This window comes from Peromyscus maniculatus, chromosome 20, assembly GCF_049852395.1.
Source record: "Peromyscus maniculatus bairdii isolate BWxNUB_F1_BW_parent chromosome 20, HU_Pman_BW_mat_3.1, whole genome shotgun sequence".
NCBI classification, from domain to species: Eukaryota; Metazoa; Chordata; class Mammalia; order Rodentia; family Cricetidae; genus Peromyscus; species Peromyscus maniculatus.
The window spans coordinates 69,419,454-69,431,739 of record NC_134871.1 but is presented as its reverse complement, the minus strand read 5'-3'; the positions used below and the strand labels follow the sequence as shown (position 1 = coordinate 69,431,739).

Genomic DNA, 12,286 nt, shown 5'->3' with positions numbered 1-12,286 from the left:
CTCCGAAGTGAGACCCAGAGTCCCCGGGGAAAATGCTCATTTCTCCAGACACCCAGAGCCTGGCACAACTGACACCCACCACGTGTTCAATAAACACCTGTCAAATAAAAGGGCAGCGGGGAGAGAAGCTGGTGCCACAGCAGCAAAACCACAGACTGCAAGAGGTCCACTCTTCAGAAGAGTCTTTTATTAAAACTGGGTGACGTCAATAAGGAGACGGTACAAAAAAAAATTTGGTCCATGAAAAAAAAAAAACAAAACAAAACAAACAAACAAACAAAACCCCACAACTGAGTTAATAAACAGTCATCCACAGGGACACTGCAGGAGTGCCGAGTTTCCTCATGACGCTTCCAGCCAGGAGCCAGGCTGGGGCTCAGCCGCCCCAGGGTCGTCCAGTGTCACTGTGGGGAGAACCTTCCGAGGGGAGGGGTAGAGGACAAGGGAAGAGGGGAATCGGCTGTCCCAGGACAGAACGGCTGGGAAAGGGGGCAGGACCACTGCTCGCAGGAGCCTGAGGAGGGGTGGGGAAGCAAGGGCTGTCAGTTCTGAGTTCAGAGCCCACGCTCAGCGGAATCCCCGCGCCCAGCTGTCCCCACCCTGCAGTGTCGTCTGCGAGCCTGGGACATGCTAACTCCGGGCGATCAAACCTGGAAGATCTGAGGCTCCCCTGGAAAGATGCAAAACCACCTGTTCCAAGGAGCCAGGATCACACCTTCCTGCTGCTACCTGAGGGGTCTGAAGCTTTGAGGGCAGGGGCGGGGAGTCACAGACCCATTTCAGACCTATTCTCCAGCCCTAGGCGCTAACTCCTCAGTGCCCCGGAAACCACCAGTGGGTTCCGACGGGGCGGACATGGGACAGGAAGACAGTGATGGCCTAGGGCTCTACCCGTTTGATTTTAGGCCTGTTTCTCCATTTAGGGAGGGGGCAGGGCGGAGTGAATGAACAAGCCACTCCTCCAACAGCAGGAAGGAACAGTCTCTGCTGGGAACAGCAGCACCCCAGCTTCGGTCCCTGGGGCTCTGACAGGGAAAGGCAAGATGCCCCCTCCCAAATGCCATGGGTGGGGGCAGATATGGGGGAATCCTATACAGGGCGGGGTGGCTACGGGAGTGTGTGGGAGGGAGCGACAGTTCAAACCCCACTCCAATACTGACATGGACCCACTAAGGGGTCGGACAGCACTGAGACAGCAGGGCAGTCCAGAGGGCAGGGACCGACCTGGGGCTCAGTGAGGCCCAAGAGCCTGGGCGCCTTCAGTGCCAGGGGGCGAGGAGTAAGGGAGGATTTTCTCCAACCTGTGGAGTGGAGGGAGGAAGGCGGGCGGCCACCAGGAGGGTTAAGGTCAACTAGCTTACGGAGTGCCCTAGGCCTGAGTCTCAGAGGAGGCCACAGCTCCCGATGCCTGGGTCTCCTCGCAAGGGCAGGATCAGTGTAGCGGTCTCCCTGAAGACCACCCGGCCGCCAGAGGCCCCAGTCATTTCCGAGCATTGATTACCACTATGGGTCTCTAACACTATCTAGAGGTCCTATGTAGACCAGGGACGGAGGAGGGAGGTAGAGGCACATGGGAACTTGGTGAGGAGAAGCTGAGGGGGAGGCTGGGGTGAAGAGGAGGATAACAGGTGCCTGTGAGACAAAGGGGACACCCTCTTCATTGGGATGCTGCCCTTGAACCAACAGCATCTCCTGATGCCTCAAGCAAGACCAGCACAGCCCGCGAGGCAGCAGCATGGGCCCAAACGGAACTGGGAGGGCGGAGAGGCCTATGTGTTCCGGATCCCCAGGGCTTGCTCTAGCTCTTGCCGTCTCTGCTGCACCTGAAGAAAAACACGAGTGGAGCTGGAGATGTCAAAGGTCGGCACCAACACCCCTGACGCCACCAAAGGTGCACACCTGTCTTGCACCATCTCCCGAGTATGCCCCAGGCACAGCACCAACCTTGGAGTAGAAGTATCGGCACACAGCCTCCTGAGCCCAAGGCTGGAAGTAGAACTCGGCACGGCGTTCCTCTTCTGGGTTACCCACCACATCAGTCATAGTCTGAGAGAGAAGGGGGAGGAGAGAACCAATGGGACGGGACTCCTGCGTCCGTCCCCAAAGATGCTGAAATTCCAATTCCTCAGTGCCTGTGATGGGGACTTGATTCGGAAAGAGGGTCTTTGCAGATGATCAAGTTAAGAAACCTCATTGGGACTGCCCTAATCCAGTGTAACCGGATTCCTTATCGAGGAGGGAAATGCAGAGACAGACACACAGATAGTGTGAAGACACATGAAGAGTGTCTCACGTCTAAACTGAGGGACACCTGTGGTTCCCAGAAGCCGTCGGGGAGCACAGCAACAACCCTGGGGATGCTTCTGTCTGGACCTACAGTCTCCAGCACTGGAGACCAATTCCCATTGCTTAAGCTACCTGGTTTGGATCAGGTTTCTTCAAAAGCCCCAGCAAAGACAGCACTCCAAACTACCCCTGGTGCCCATTAAGTCACCGCCAGGTCCAGGCCCTTTCTGGTGCTCCTCTGCTCAAAACTGCATTGGTCACAGCAGTCACAGCAAGGCAAGAACCCAAAGCATGTCCCCAGGCACATTTTCCTGCCTGAGCTTATAATGCTCTTCTCTGGGGAGCATCTTCAACTCCGTTCTCAATGACCCTGCCAGTGACTCCCTTTCTTCTCAACAACTTTCCTGGTTCCAGCTAGTCTGGCCATGGCTCACTACTTTTTAGTCACAGTAGCCTATTTTTTCCCAAGTGGAGCACATCTGTGGGAGAGCAGAGACCAGACCCTCAGTTCCTAGGCCAACACTCTGGAATCCAGTGACCATCCTTTGGAAGTACTAACCATATGCCTGATGGTTCTGCCTCGATTTCCCTTCTGGTGTAATACGGACCCTGGGATGTGCTAAAACATGTGGTCCCTCGGCTCTTCAAGCCATGCTGCAGTCCCGGAGTCCTTTCCCAGGCCCTTTACCTTGAGGTCCCGGCACTGGGACTGAAGCCAGTCATTGATGAAACCCTGAGGGTCTCGGGCAAAGCTCAGCATGAACTCTCGCTGGGTCTTCAGCTGGTTGATGGTTTCTATGGTCTCATGGATCTGGAGGGAAAGAAGGTGGTCGGTCCATCTGCAAGCTCCAGGCAGACCAGGCTGACAGAGTCCACTGGGTGCAGGAGCTCCTATCGGCCTCACCTTTGGCCTCTTTTAGAAAGTAACATTTGCTTTTCTACCCCAGGTAAGGGGAGTTGTCCTCAGCCCCTTCAGGATGTACCACACTACAAACGAATAACCACTGACAGTCCGGAGTCCATCTGCCATGTCCCAACAAGTCTGCAAGCTCTCTTGGTATCTCAAGACACTCAGAGAACTGTTGTCCTTCCTACCCTCTCCTCCTCTCCAGCCAGGCACGCTCTCGGCCACACTCCTCTTCCCTTTGACTCTCAACCCCTGACTCCACCTCCTTCTGAGTGTCTAGTTTAGTGCCGGACAGACAGACCTCACACCTCCCAACTGGGCCTGCTCCAGAGCTGCCCGCTCACCTCTCCACCTATCCACCCCCCTCACCTCTCCACCTATCCACCCCCCTCACCTATCCACCTATCCACCCCCCCCACCCCTCTCCACCTATCCACTAATGCCGCCTCCTCACCCCTCCACCTATCCACCCCCTCACCCCCTCCACCTATCCACCCCCCCACCCCTCTCCACCTATCCACCCCCCTCACCCCGCTCCACCTACCCACCCCCCTCACCCCGCTCCACCTACCCACCCCCCTCACCCCTCTCCACCTATCCACCCCCTCACCCCTCTCCACCCCCCCTCACCCCTCCACCTACCCACCCCCCTCACCCCTCTCCACCTATCCATCCCCCCCACCCCTCTCCACCTACCCACCCCCTCACCCCTCTCCACCCCCCCACCCCCTCCACCTACCCACCCCCTCACCCCTCTCCACCCCCCCACCCCTCTCCACCTATCCACCCCCTCACCCCTCTCCACCTACCCACTAATGCCGCAAACGGCATTAGCACCTGCATGGTGAAGGCTTCTTCCAGGCTCCTGTCTCATCTGCAGGAGTATGCACAGTTCTCCCCAGATCAAAGCTTTATGACCAGGCTCCTGCTTTCCTAGCAGCCCCCTCTCCCTATCATCATGGCACCGGCACCAGCGCGTCCTGTCACCTACAGCATGCCATGCGAGAGAGCTTTGCGCTCCTGCTTTGCTGGTTCGGAGGTAGTCTGGAATCTTAGCTGGCCTGGAACTCACGGTGTACACAAGACTGGCCCTGAACTTGTGGTGCCTCCTGCTTCTGCCTCCAAGTGCTAGGATTACAGAGTAAACCACTATGCCTGGCTTTGCTGGTGTTTCCTGGAACACACCAGGCTCACTCTCCTCTTTGGATTTTTACAGACCTCACTCCGCCTCCCTGGGCTGTCCTGCCCTCCACACCCCCAACACCACTCCGCTTCCTCCCCGTCCGCTAACTTCCCCTTCATCCTTCTAGGTCTGGCTGAGGTGTGTATCCCCCAGGAAAGGCCCTCCGTCACCTCGGTGTTTACAGAGCACTAAAGCCTGCAGGGGCCCTGCCTACAGTGGCAATGGCAATGATGGTGGCGGCAGAGGCAGCAGGAGGGGTTAGCACTGCTGCCTTTTCCGTGCTGGGCACAGGCTCGAATTTAAGAACGCGGTCTCATTTCATGCACAGAGCAACCACAGAAAAGCAGGTATTCTAGACAGTCTTCATTTCAGACATCAGAAACGGAGGCTCAATGACACTAAAAGGGACAGTGGCTCCTATCTGTGACCCCAGCACTGTGGGACATGAGTTTGAGGCCAGCCTAGCCTACAAGGAAGAAACTGACTCAAAATGCTAAAAACAAAACCCAAAAATATGTAATGGGCAGAACCAAATGCATGTATGTGAGCTTGCCTCCAATTACCACCATACATACCGACAGCCTGACACAGACTGGTTCTGGGCATCAGTGTACTTTTAGTTAAACCAAGACCCAAAAGGCAGCTAGAAGCTGTGCCTGAGGGCAGGACAGAGAGTCTACCTTGTTGTCTAGAGTGGCGATCTCCTGCTGGCTGGCAGTAGACAGCAGAAAAGAATTCATCTGGGTCTTCAAAGTGTCATCCACTTCCACATCAATGTCATAACAAGCTGTCTTTTTCTGGTCATTTGGGTCAACACTGGGGAGAAAACCACAGGGTCCAGTGAAGGCTTTTGCTGAGACCTACTTGCCCAAGGCCGGAAGGACAGGCCAGGGAGGAAGGAAAGAGGAAGCGGATGCACAGGGCACAAGGGAGATGCTCGACATCTTCCTCCTGAGAGCGGCACGGGGTTCACACCTCCAAATGTCTGTACTTTAAATAGGTGTAATTTAGGATACACAAACTGTACCTCACCACATTTGTTTTTATCCAATTTACATGCCCGTGCACACTCACTAGGTAGGTGAGAGGACAATCTGTGGGAGCAAGTTTTCTCCTTCTATCATGTGGGTTCCAGGGACCGATGCCAGGTCATCAGGCCTGGCAGCCAGCACCTTTATCTGGCTGAGGCATCTTGCTTGTCTGAGTTTGGTTTTTAGAAAGTCAATGGTAAAATTCAAATAGCACCAAAGGCATTTTGTGAAAGGTTTAAAAACAGGAGTCCAAGCTGGGCAGTGGTGGTGCATGCCATTAGTCCCAGCACTTGAGGGGGGTGGAGGCAGAGGCAGGAGGACCTCTGAATACGAGGCCAGCCTGGTCTACAGAGTGAGTTCCAGGACAGCCAGAGCTACACAGAGAAACCCTGTCTCGAAAACAACAAAAGAGAACAGGAGTCCAGCTTCTGCGAACACGATGTCCAGGCTGCAGAGTGACTACAGGGTGAAGAGCTGAGGAGACACAGCTCACCATGGAACAAAGGAGGAGGGCAGAGCTGACATCTGATGGCAGGGCATGCTGCCGTCTAGAGACGCCTGCCTCTCCATCGCCCAAATTAAGGAGAAAAGAAAAAAAGGCATTATCTGGAGGCCCCATCTTTCCTAAAAAGATGGTTGCTGATCCCTCCTACAATGATAAGCTGGTAATCAAGTCTCCAAGGGGCACTGGGGCCCTACTATGACGGTGTTGGCTGATTTCCAGCCACTAACATTCCAGCGTTAACTAGAGAGAAGAGTGGGCAACCACACCGGACACAGTAACCTGCAGGGGTAAGTCTGCAAAGGTTAAGAGAACAGCAGATAAGCAGGGGTTCCCATCACCCCCACTTTTAACATAATACTGAGCTTATGTAATTTAAATCTAAATAACAACTGTGTCCAGCAGGAACCCTGGCAGCCTGACAACTGGCGGTGCAAGCTGGTCCCAGCTGGTTCCAGCCACCCCAACTTCTCAAACACAGGCTCACCTGATGACGTGGTTAATGATGATGGGCTCTGGAGGCATAAGCAAGGCATGGAGCCGCTGGGGGATCTCTGAAAACTTCATCCGTTGAGATTCAAAGATCTATGAGAGAGAGAGACGTGGCTACAGACTGGTACTTCAATGCAACTGGACCCTCCAAACAGAACGTGTCCTTTACATACCTGCTGGAGGTACTTGTCACAGATAACAAACTCGCGCTCGTGAGGGTCCTGGAGCTTATGCGTTTTAATGTACTGCCACAGTGCTTGGATGATCACCGGACGTGTCTGGGTATGGATGCCCAAGAGCCGAGCCAGGCGAGGGTCTAATTTAAACTGGGGGGGCTTCAGAGAACCAAGAGTAGACATAAGCTAATTGAGCTGGTTCCATGTGCATCTTGGGGCATTTAGTACGGCAACACATTCAATCTAATGAACATTAGTAAATCAGGGCAGCAAAGTCACAGAAAGAACTCAGATGACGAGGAAAAATGGTCCTTTCCTAGTGTACCACAGTGGCAAAGCACTCACGAGCAGACTTAAACCCTTCCAGTCAGACTCCCATGGGATGTGGCCACGGAAGCTGGACCCCTTCACACCTCCAAATACCTGGTAATCCAGCATCAGCAGGACAGTACACCGTACATTCACATCTCCTGGTCGCTTCACCTGGAAGCCATCTGTCTCCTGGGTAGTGGCGGTCCTGTGCCACTACAGAGAGGAAGATGTCAGGGGCGCTCTCCCAGAGGAAGAGCTGGGGTAGGAGGGAAGAGCTTCTGTAATGACTGACCATTCAACCTTGATTACTGAGGCTACTGGGGAACAGCCATGGCACGAGGCATCTCTGAAGATGTACATGGCTTTGGAATTACGGTCTGTGTAAGCAGAACCGTTCAGTTCTGTTTGGGAGGACTGCATTTAAAATGGCTTGAATTTCCAGTGATAATTTCACCCACTAAATGGATAATATACATGGGACAGAAACCTAAGGTAGCTTCAGCTTTTTGAGGGTGATATATGAGTCTATGACATTCACCTGGATTATCACTGAATTCCCAAACACCCACTGCAGGCGGGTGTGATTAAACCCCTCTTACAAGGAGGAAAGGGCTACCTGGGAGGAGGAAGCAACCCACTGAGGTCACTACGTGATGGAGCTGAGATGTGAGCTCTGATGTGTCTGACTCTCAAGCCCACAGTCTTAGCCATGATACTCTACTGCTAGAAAACCAAGCATCTTTGCAGACTGCTATTGACTCTACGACTTACTTCCCTTAGATGGCAGAGACCTTCCCATGTCTCTTAGTGGCTGAGGTTAAGGGGCTGCAGCTACATGGTAAAGAAAGGGCAGGTTAAGTTCACACGGAACGCTGGACTATTCTGGGTTTGTGTCCCAACACGGTGGCTGACAGTCTTCAAAACGCTGTACAACCAGGTGTTATAACAACCTCTGGTTATTTGAAATATAAATCTAAAGGAGCAAGAGCCGGATCTATGACCTAGACGAACACTAGCACTCTATTCGGTCCACCCGCTAACTACGGCGACAGCTATCAGGAAAATACAGTGTGTCAGGAACTACAGCCCACCAATACTTATAAACAAGATGCAGAGATAGCCGAAGTGTAAGAGGACTCCATCGCAATTTTCTTTGGGGGCAGTGTTCAGGTGGGTCAAGTCAGATTGCAAGAGCTCTTGGGTCCCAACTAAGTACAGCTAGCGCCACCTAGAGGTCAACATGCAAACTGCAGAGGTGGAAATGCACAGTTGGGGTATTTCATTCCTCCCCGTCTCTCCCTAGATGTCTCTCCCTAGATGTTCAAGTTCGGCCATCATCCCCAACATGACTAAAGCCTGGAGGGCAGGACTACTCACTTCTACCAGATGGTTGTCTGGCCCATAGAGGTCTTTGTCCAGTTCGATGACCAAGGACTTAAAAAAGGAGGAGAACTTTCTCTTTTGCTTGGTGGCATCGTATTTGGACAAGGCTGACTAGAAGAGATGGACAGTGTCATGTTGGAAAAAGAGAATTCCCCAAGACAACTTTCTTTCCGAAGGAATTTCTAAGCCCAATGGGGAAAATCCCTGGAAGATATCTTCTGAATGTGGCAAGGTGGCCATTAAGTCTGTGGGTGGCAGCAAGACCTTAACAAGGACAGGGTCCCTGACTTCCCACTGGGGACAGGCCGCCAGTCAAGCCAACCGGTTAACATAACAAAGCACATTTGACAGAAAAGCCCAACTGCAAGGGGAAATGAATCACAGGCTGAAAGCGGCAGAACAAAAACTGACTTTATCTGGCCAGAAGCCACGCCAGCAGACAGACTGGACCTCCCCTGGGGAGGTTGTGTGCATTCAAATGAGCTCACCTGCACACAGGAAAAACAGTGCCCCAAGGAGCCGCTGGGTGGGAAGTGTGGGGCTCTCACGGATCTGATACTCCCCTTGGAGCAGCAGAGCCAAGCCTTTGGGAATTCTATCATACTTCAATTGTGGTATCTCCATGAAAGCTGGGAGACAGGAATAACCTCAAGGACTTATGAGAGAAACATGGCCTCAGTGCTAAGCACAGACTCGGGAGGTGGAGACGAGGGACCACTGAAATAATCTGCAGATGCTGCTAAATCCAAAAGCTAGCATCATCAGGACAAAGTAAACAAGAGTCAGATCCCAGGACAATAACGGTTCCCATTTGATACCAGTGAAGCTGTGGGAGCAGACACAAAGGACCATTGTCTTTGTGTGCAGGGAACACAGGGTTCCCCCCCCTCTGAGGAAGCTCCCAGCAGGAGCTGTAAGCACCAGTCCGGTTCCTGCTGACCACACAACACAACTCATTCCCGGCGGCTCCCACCCGGAGCACCAACCACAGTGGACCTGGAACTCACATCCTCCAGAAGGCGTCCTTCTACCCGAAGCTCCCAGGAAGCCACTGTCCCTTCCCCATCCTCGGCGTCTGACTTCGCAGGATTGAAAGTGTTAGAAATGAAAATTCGAAGCTTCCGTTTTTGCTGAGGAAGGCAGACACAGGACTGACCGTGGGGCTTCGGAAGTTTGATGTTAAAGACAAGGGTCTCCTAGGCTGTCTTACTATAGGTGGATCAGACTCCACTTAGAATGCAAGCCCCCAGCCCGAGTATAAATAAATACACTGGGTTACCAGGTGGACAGAACCAGGCAGAGGGACAGGTTCCCAAGGCAGCAAGGAGTTACAGCAAAACCACGGACAGGGTGTATTTCTGGTGCTCCCCGCCCCTCCCCTGCCAGCTGCTCTACTCTTAGGCTCCTAATGTAATTCCTGGTTTGTGGGCGGGAGGGAGACGCAATCTGAATGCCAAGGAGAGCTGTACTGCGCCTTTGATTTCTCATCCTAAGCCTGGTGAAGGTTCCTGTCCCCGCCCTTGACCCTCTGCCTAGGGCTTTCTTTCCGGTGTTACCTTGATGGGACGTTTCAAGGCCTCCTGGATATCGAGCCGTTTCCTCATAATAGTCTGGTCCAGTTTCCTTTCAAAAGCCAGGAGATCCATATAGGCCTGTGATTCTGGTACCAATTCCCGAATCTTAGGAACAGAAAGATACGATTGGGCCCTAGAGCTGACCGCTTCTGGTCTCCGTCACTACTCAAGAAGACCTCTAGAGCCTGCACTCACCCTCTGAGGTAGGATTTTGTCAGCCATCTTCTTTTTCTTTGCACTGTTCAGAACAAATACTGTTATCAGCTTGGGACAGAACTAGTCAGAACGTAAGTCAAGCTGTCAGCACCTTCGTGTGCGGCACGGCTGAGGCCTGCAAAATGACTCTCCCAGGTACCATCAACGACTCCATCTCCATCCACCTCCACCATGACCACCGGGAAGGCTTCACGCGGGTGGGTCCCTGCAGCACCTTTGGTGACACAGCACCAGCACTTCCTGGTTCCCGCCACCTGTATCCTCACAGCCTCCTCCCACTCACTCCTTTCCTTCACCCCGGGGGTCATCTTACTTGTGATTTCGATTTTGGACCGCCTGCTGCTGGACCTGCTGGATCTGTTGAGGCGCAGGTCTCTTGCGGGACTGGTCCATCCCTGACTGGGCCAGGCCAGGCCGGACTGAAGGGTTCCCCCCATAGCCAGGAGGTCCCATGGAAGGTCCCTGAGGAGTCATTCGGCTGCCTGGCAGCATACCTGGTCTCTACAGGAGGGAGAGGACCCAGAGATGTCATTCCTTCCCTTGACAGCCCCGCCAAGAAAGGAAAAGTGATGGGAGTCTGGAGTTTTGAAATGGAACAAGGCTTGGGGGTGCAGAGCAGGAGGACAATCCGACAGCCTTGGGCCTCTCTGACATATGGTAACCGGACCTTCTTCGGGCCTAGCAGTGATTTCACGGACTGGACGGGCCTCCAACCCAGATCACACTCAGGTGTTCTGGCCTGTGTCGGGATCTGGCTCGCCAGACATCTCTGGCCCTACACTCACTTCCCTGGCCGCTCCCTCCTGGGAAGCTGGCCTCTCCATCTGCAGCTCTAACTCGGGTGTCCTCTGGACACTGGAGCTGCCCATCCCGGGGCCCGCTGCGCCCACCCCGGAGTCCACACTGGCTCCTCGAAGAGGACACAATGCCAATGCCAATGCCGCCAATGCCGCCGCCGGGAGCAGGTGAGGATGCTACCCTCCTCCCCGTGCACGCTCTTCCGCGGCACCACCCGGGACCCGCGCCCCTCCCAAGGGAGTCCCTCCCCCTCCTCCTCCCTCCCCCCCCCCCCCCGCCAGTCCTCCGCCCTCGCTCGGCCCCGCCCCCGGCCCACGCGCCCCTCCTCCTGCCCCACTCACCGGATAGGCCGCCCCGGGCATAGGGGAGCGGTACAGCCCTTGACCCGGCGCCGGGCCCATTCGCACGGGAGGCCCGGGAGTTCCGCCCGGGCCCAGAGCAGCCGCCACGCCCGCCCCTCCGGAGGCTCCGGCCCCGCCGCTCGGAGCCACAGACTGGAAACCCGCCCGGGCCGCCATCTTCCCGGAGCCGCCGCTGCAGCTGCACAAAGAACCGGAACCGGAACTCCCCCCGCCCCCCGCGCGCCCCCCGAAGAGCCTGGGCTGTTTGTGGGCCCGGCCCGCCGGCGGGCACGGGCGGCTCGGGGCAGCGAGACGACGGGCTAGAGGGGGCAACTAGCGGAAAAGGCGTGCTGGCCACTCCCTCCCGCCTTCGCCGGCCAGTGGGGGGCACCACCGAGACGCGCCGCGCCGATAGAGGGGTGGCGGGAGCGGGCGCCCCCGGGCGGCCGGAGGACGACCGGGCATTGCAGAGGGACCCGCGCTCCCCGCCCGGCTGGAGTGCCGGCTTCACCGCAGCACGGCGCGTTTACCTTTTCCAAAGCATTCTGTGTGCTTTGCTTTCCAATCTGCGGCTCCGACTCCGGGTACTGAAGCGAGAAACGTGCTGTTGGTTCGCTTTACGGACGGAAAAGCTGACAACTCAAAGGAGTTAAATGTCTTGGCAAAGACAAGTCGGCAAATTAAAAGACCAGCCGTCCTGGCTTCCGGTCTCCTGGCTGGTAGCCGGGGCCTCATTTCACAGATAGTGGCTCAGGAACTCCCCGATGCGGGGACCTCACCCTTCATCTCAGACCTTAACTAAAGACTTTAATGAGTGTTGACTCTGAATCCTCTCCAAAGAGTCCTGGAAATCTGTTGCCTTTGATTGCATTGCCCTTCCACTGCCCAGTGATCCACACTGTTCCTGAACCTGTCCTTTTCCAGGAGGATCGGTGTTTGCCTGATCAGATATGTAAGGTCTCATGTAGACCGGTGAACTCTGATGGAAGACAGAGGCTTCCATCTCCCCAGTGCTGGGATTACAGTGTAACCACCACACCGGACTACCACTCAAATTTCCTAACTCCCTCGAGTGGCGTGGCCCT

General features: G+C 54.9%; 1 protein-coding gene across 1 annotated transcript; it reads right to left on the bottom strand.

Moving 5' to 3' along the window:
• Positions 1–165: 165 nt before the first annotated feature.
• Smarcd1 (SWI/SNF related BAF chromatin remodeling complex subunit D1) lies at positions 166–11,576 on the bottom strand. The gene is made up of 13 exons (XM_006974410.4): positions 11,202–11,576; positions 10,376–10,563; positions 10,042–10,084; positions 9,829–9,951; positions 9,280–9,402; positions 8,267–8,383; positions 7,001–7,102; positions 6,575–6,736; positions 6,397–6,494; positions 5,057–5,192; positions 2,975–3,097; positions 1,945–2,046; positions 166–1,823 (listed from the first exon to the last, which is right to left on the bottom strand). Exons 1-13 carry the CDS (start codon positions 11,376–11,378, stop codon positions 1,770–1,772), a joined length of 1,548 nt encoding a protein of 515 aa, XP_006974472.1. The 5' UTR covers positions 11,379–11,576; the 3' UTR covers positions 166–1,769.
• Between the last annotated feature and the right edge of the window lie 710 nt (positions 11,577–12,286).

What these genes read in the sequence shown, in the direction of transcription:
- Smarcd1 (XM_006974410.4), bottom strand. Translation starts at nt 11,378, where the DNA reads ATGGCGGCCCGGGCGGGTTTCCAGTCTGTGGCTCCGAGCGGCGGGGCC. An exon ending in TGCTGATGCTGGATTACCAG is followed by an intron (nt 6,737 to 7,000) that starts GTATTTGGAGGT and finishes GGTTCTCTGAAG; the next exon opens with CCCCCCCAGTTTAAATTAGA. An exon ending in CCCAGTGCCGGGACCTCAAG is followed by an intron (nt 2,047 to 2,974) that starts GTAAAGGGCCTG and finishes CTTCTCTCTCAG; the next exon opens with ACTATGACTGATGTGGTGGG.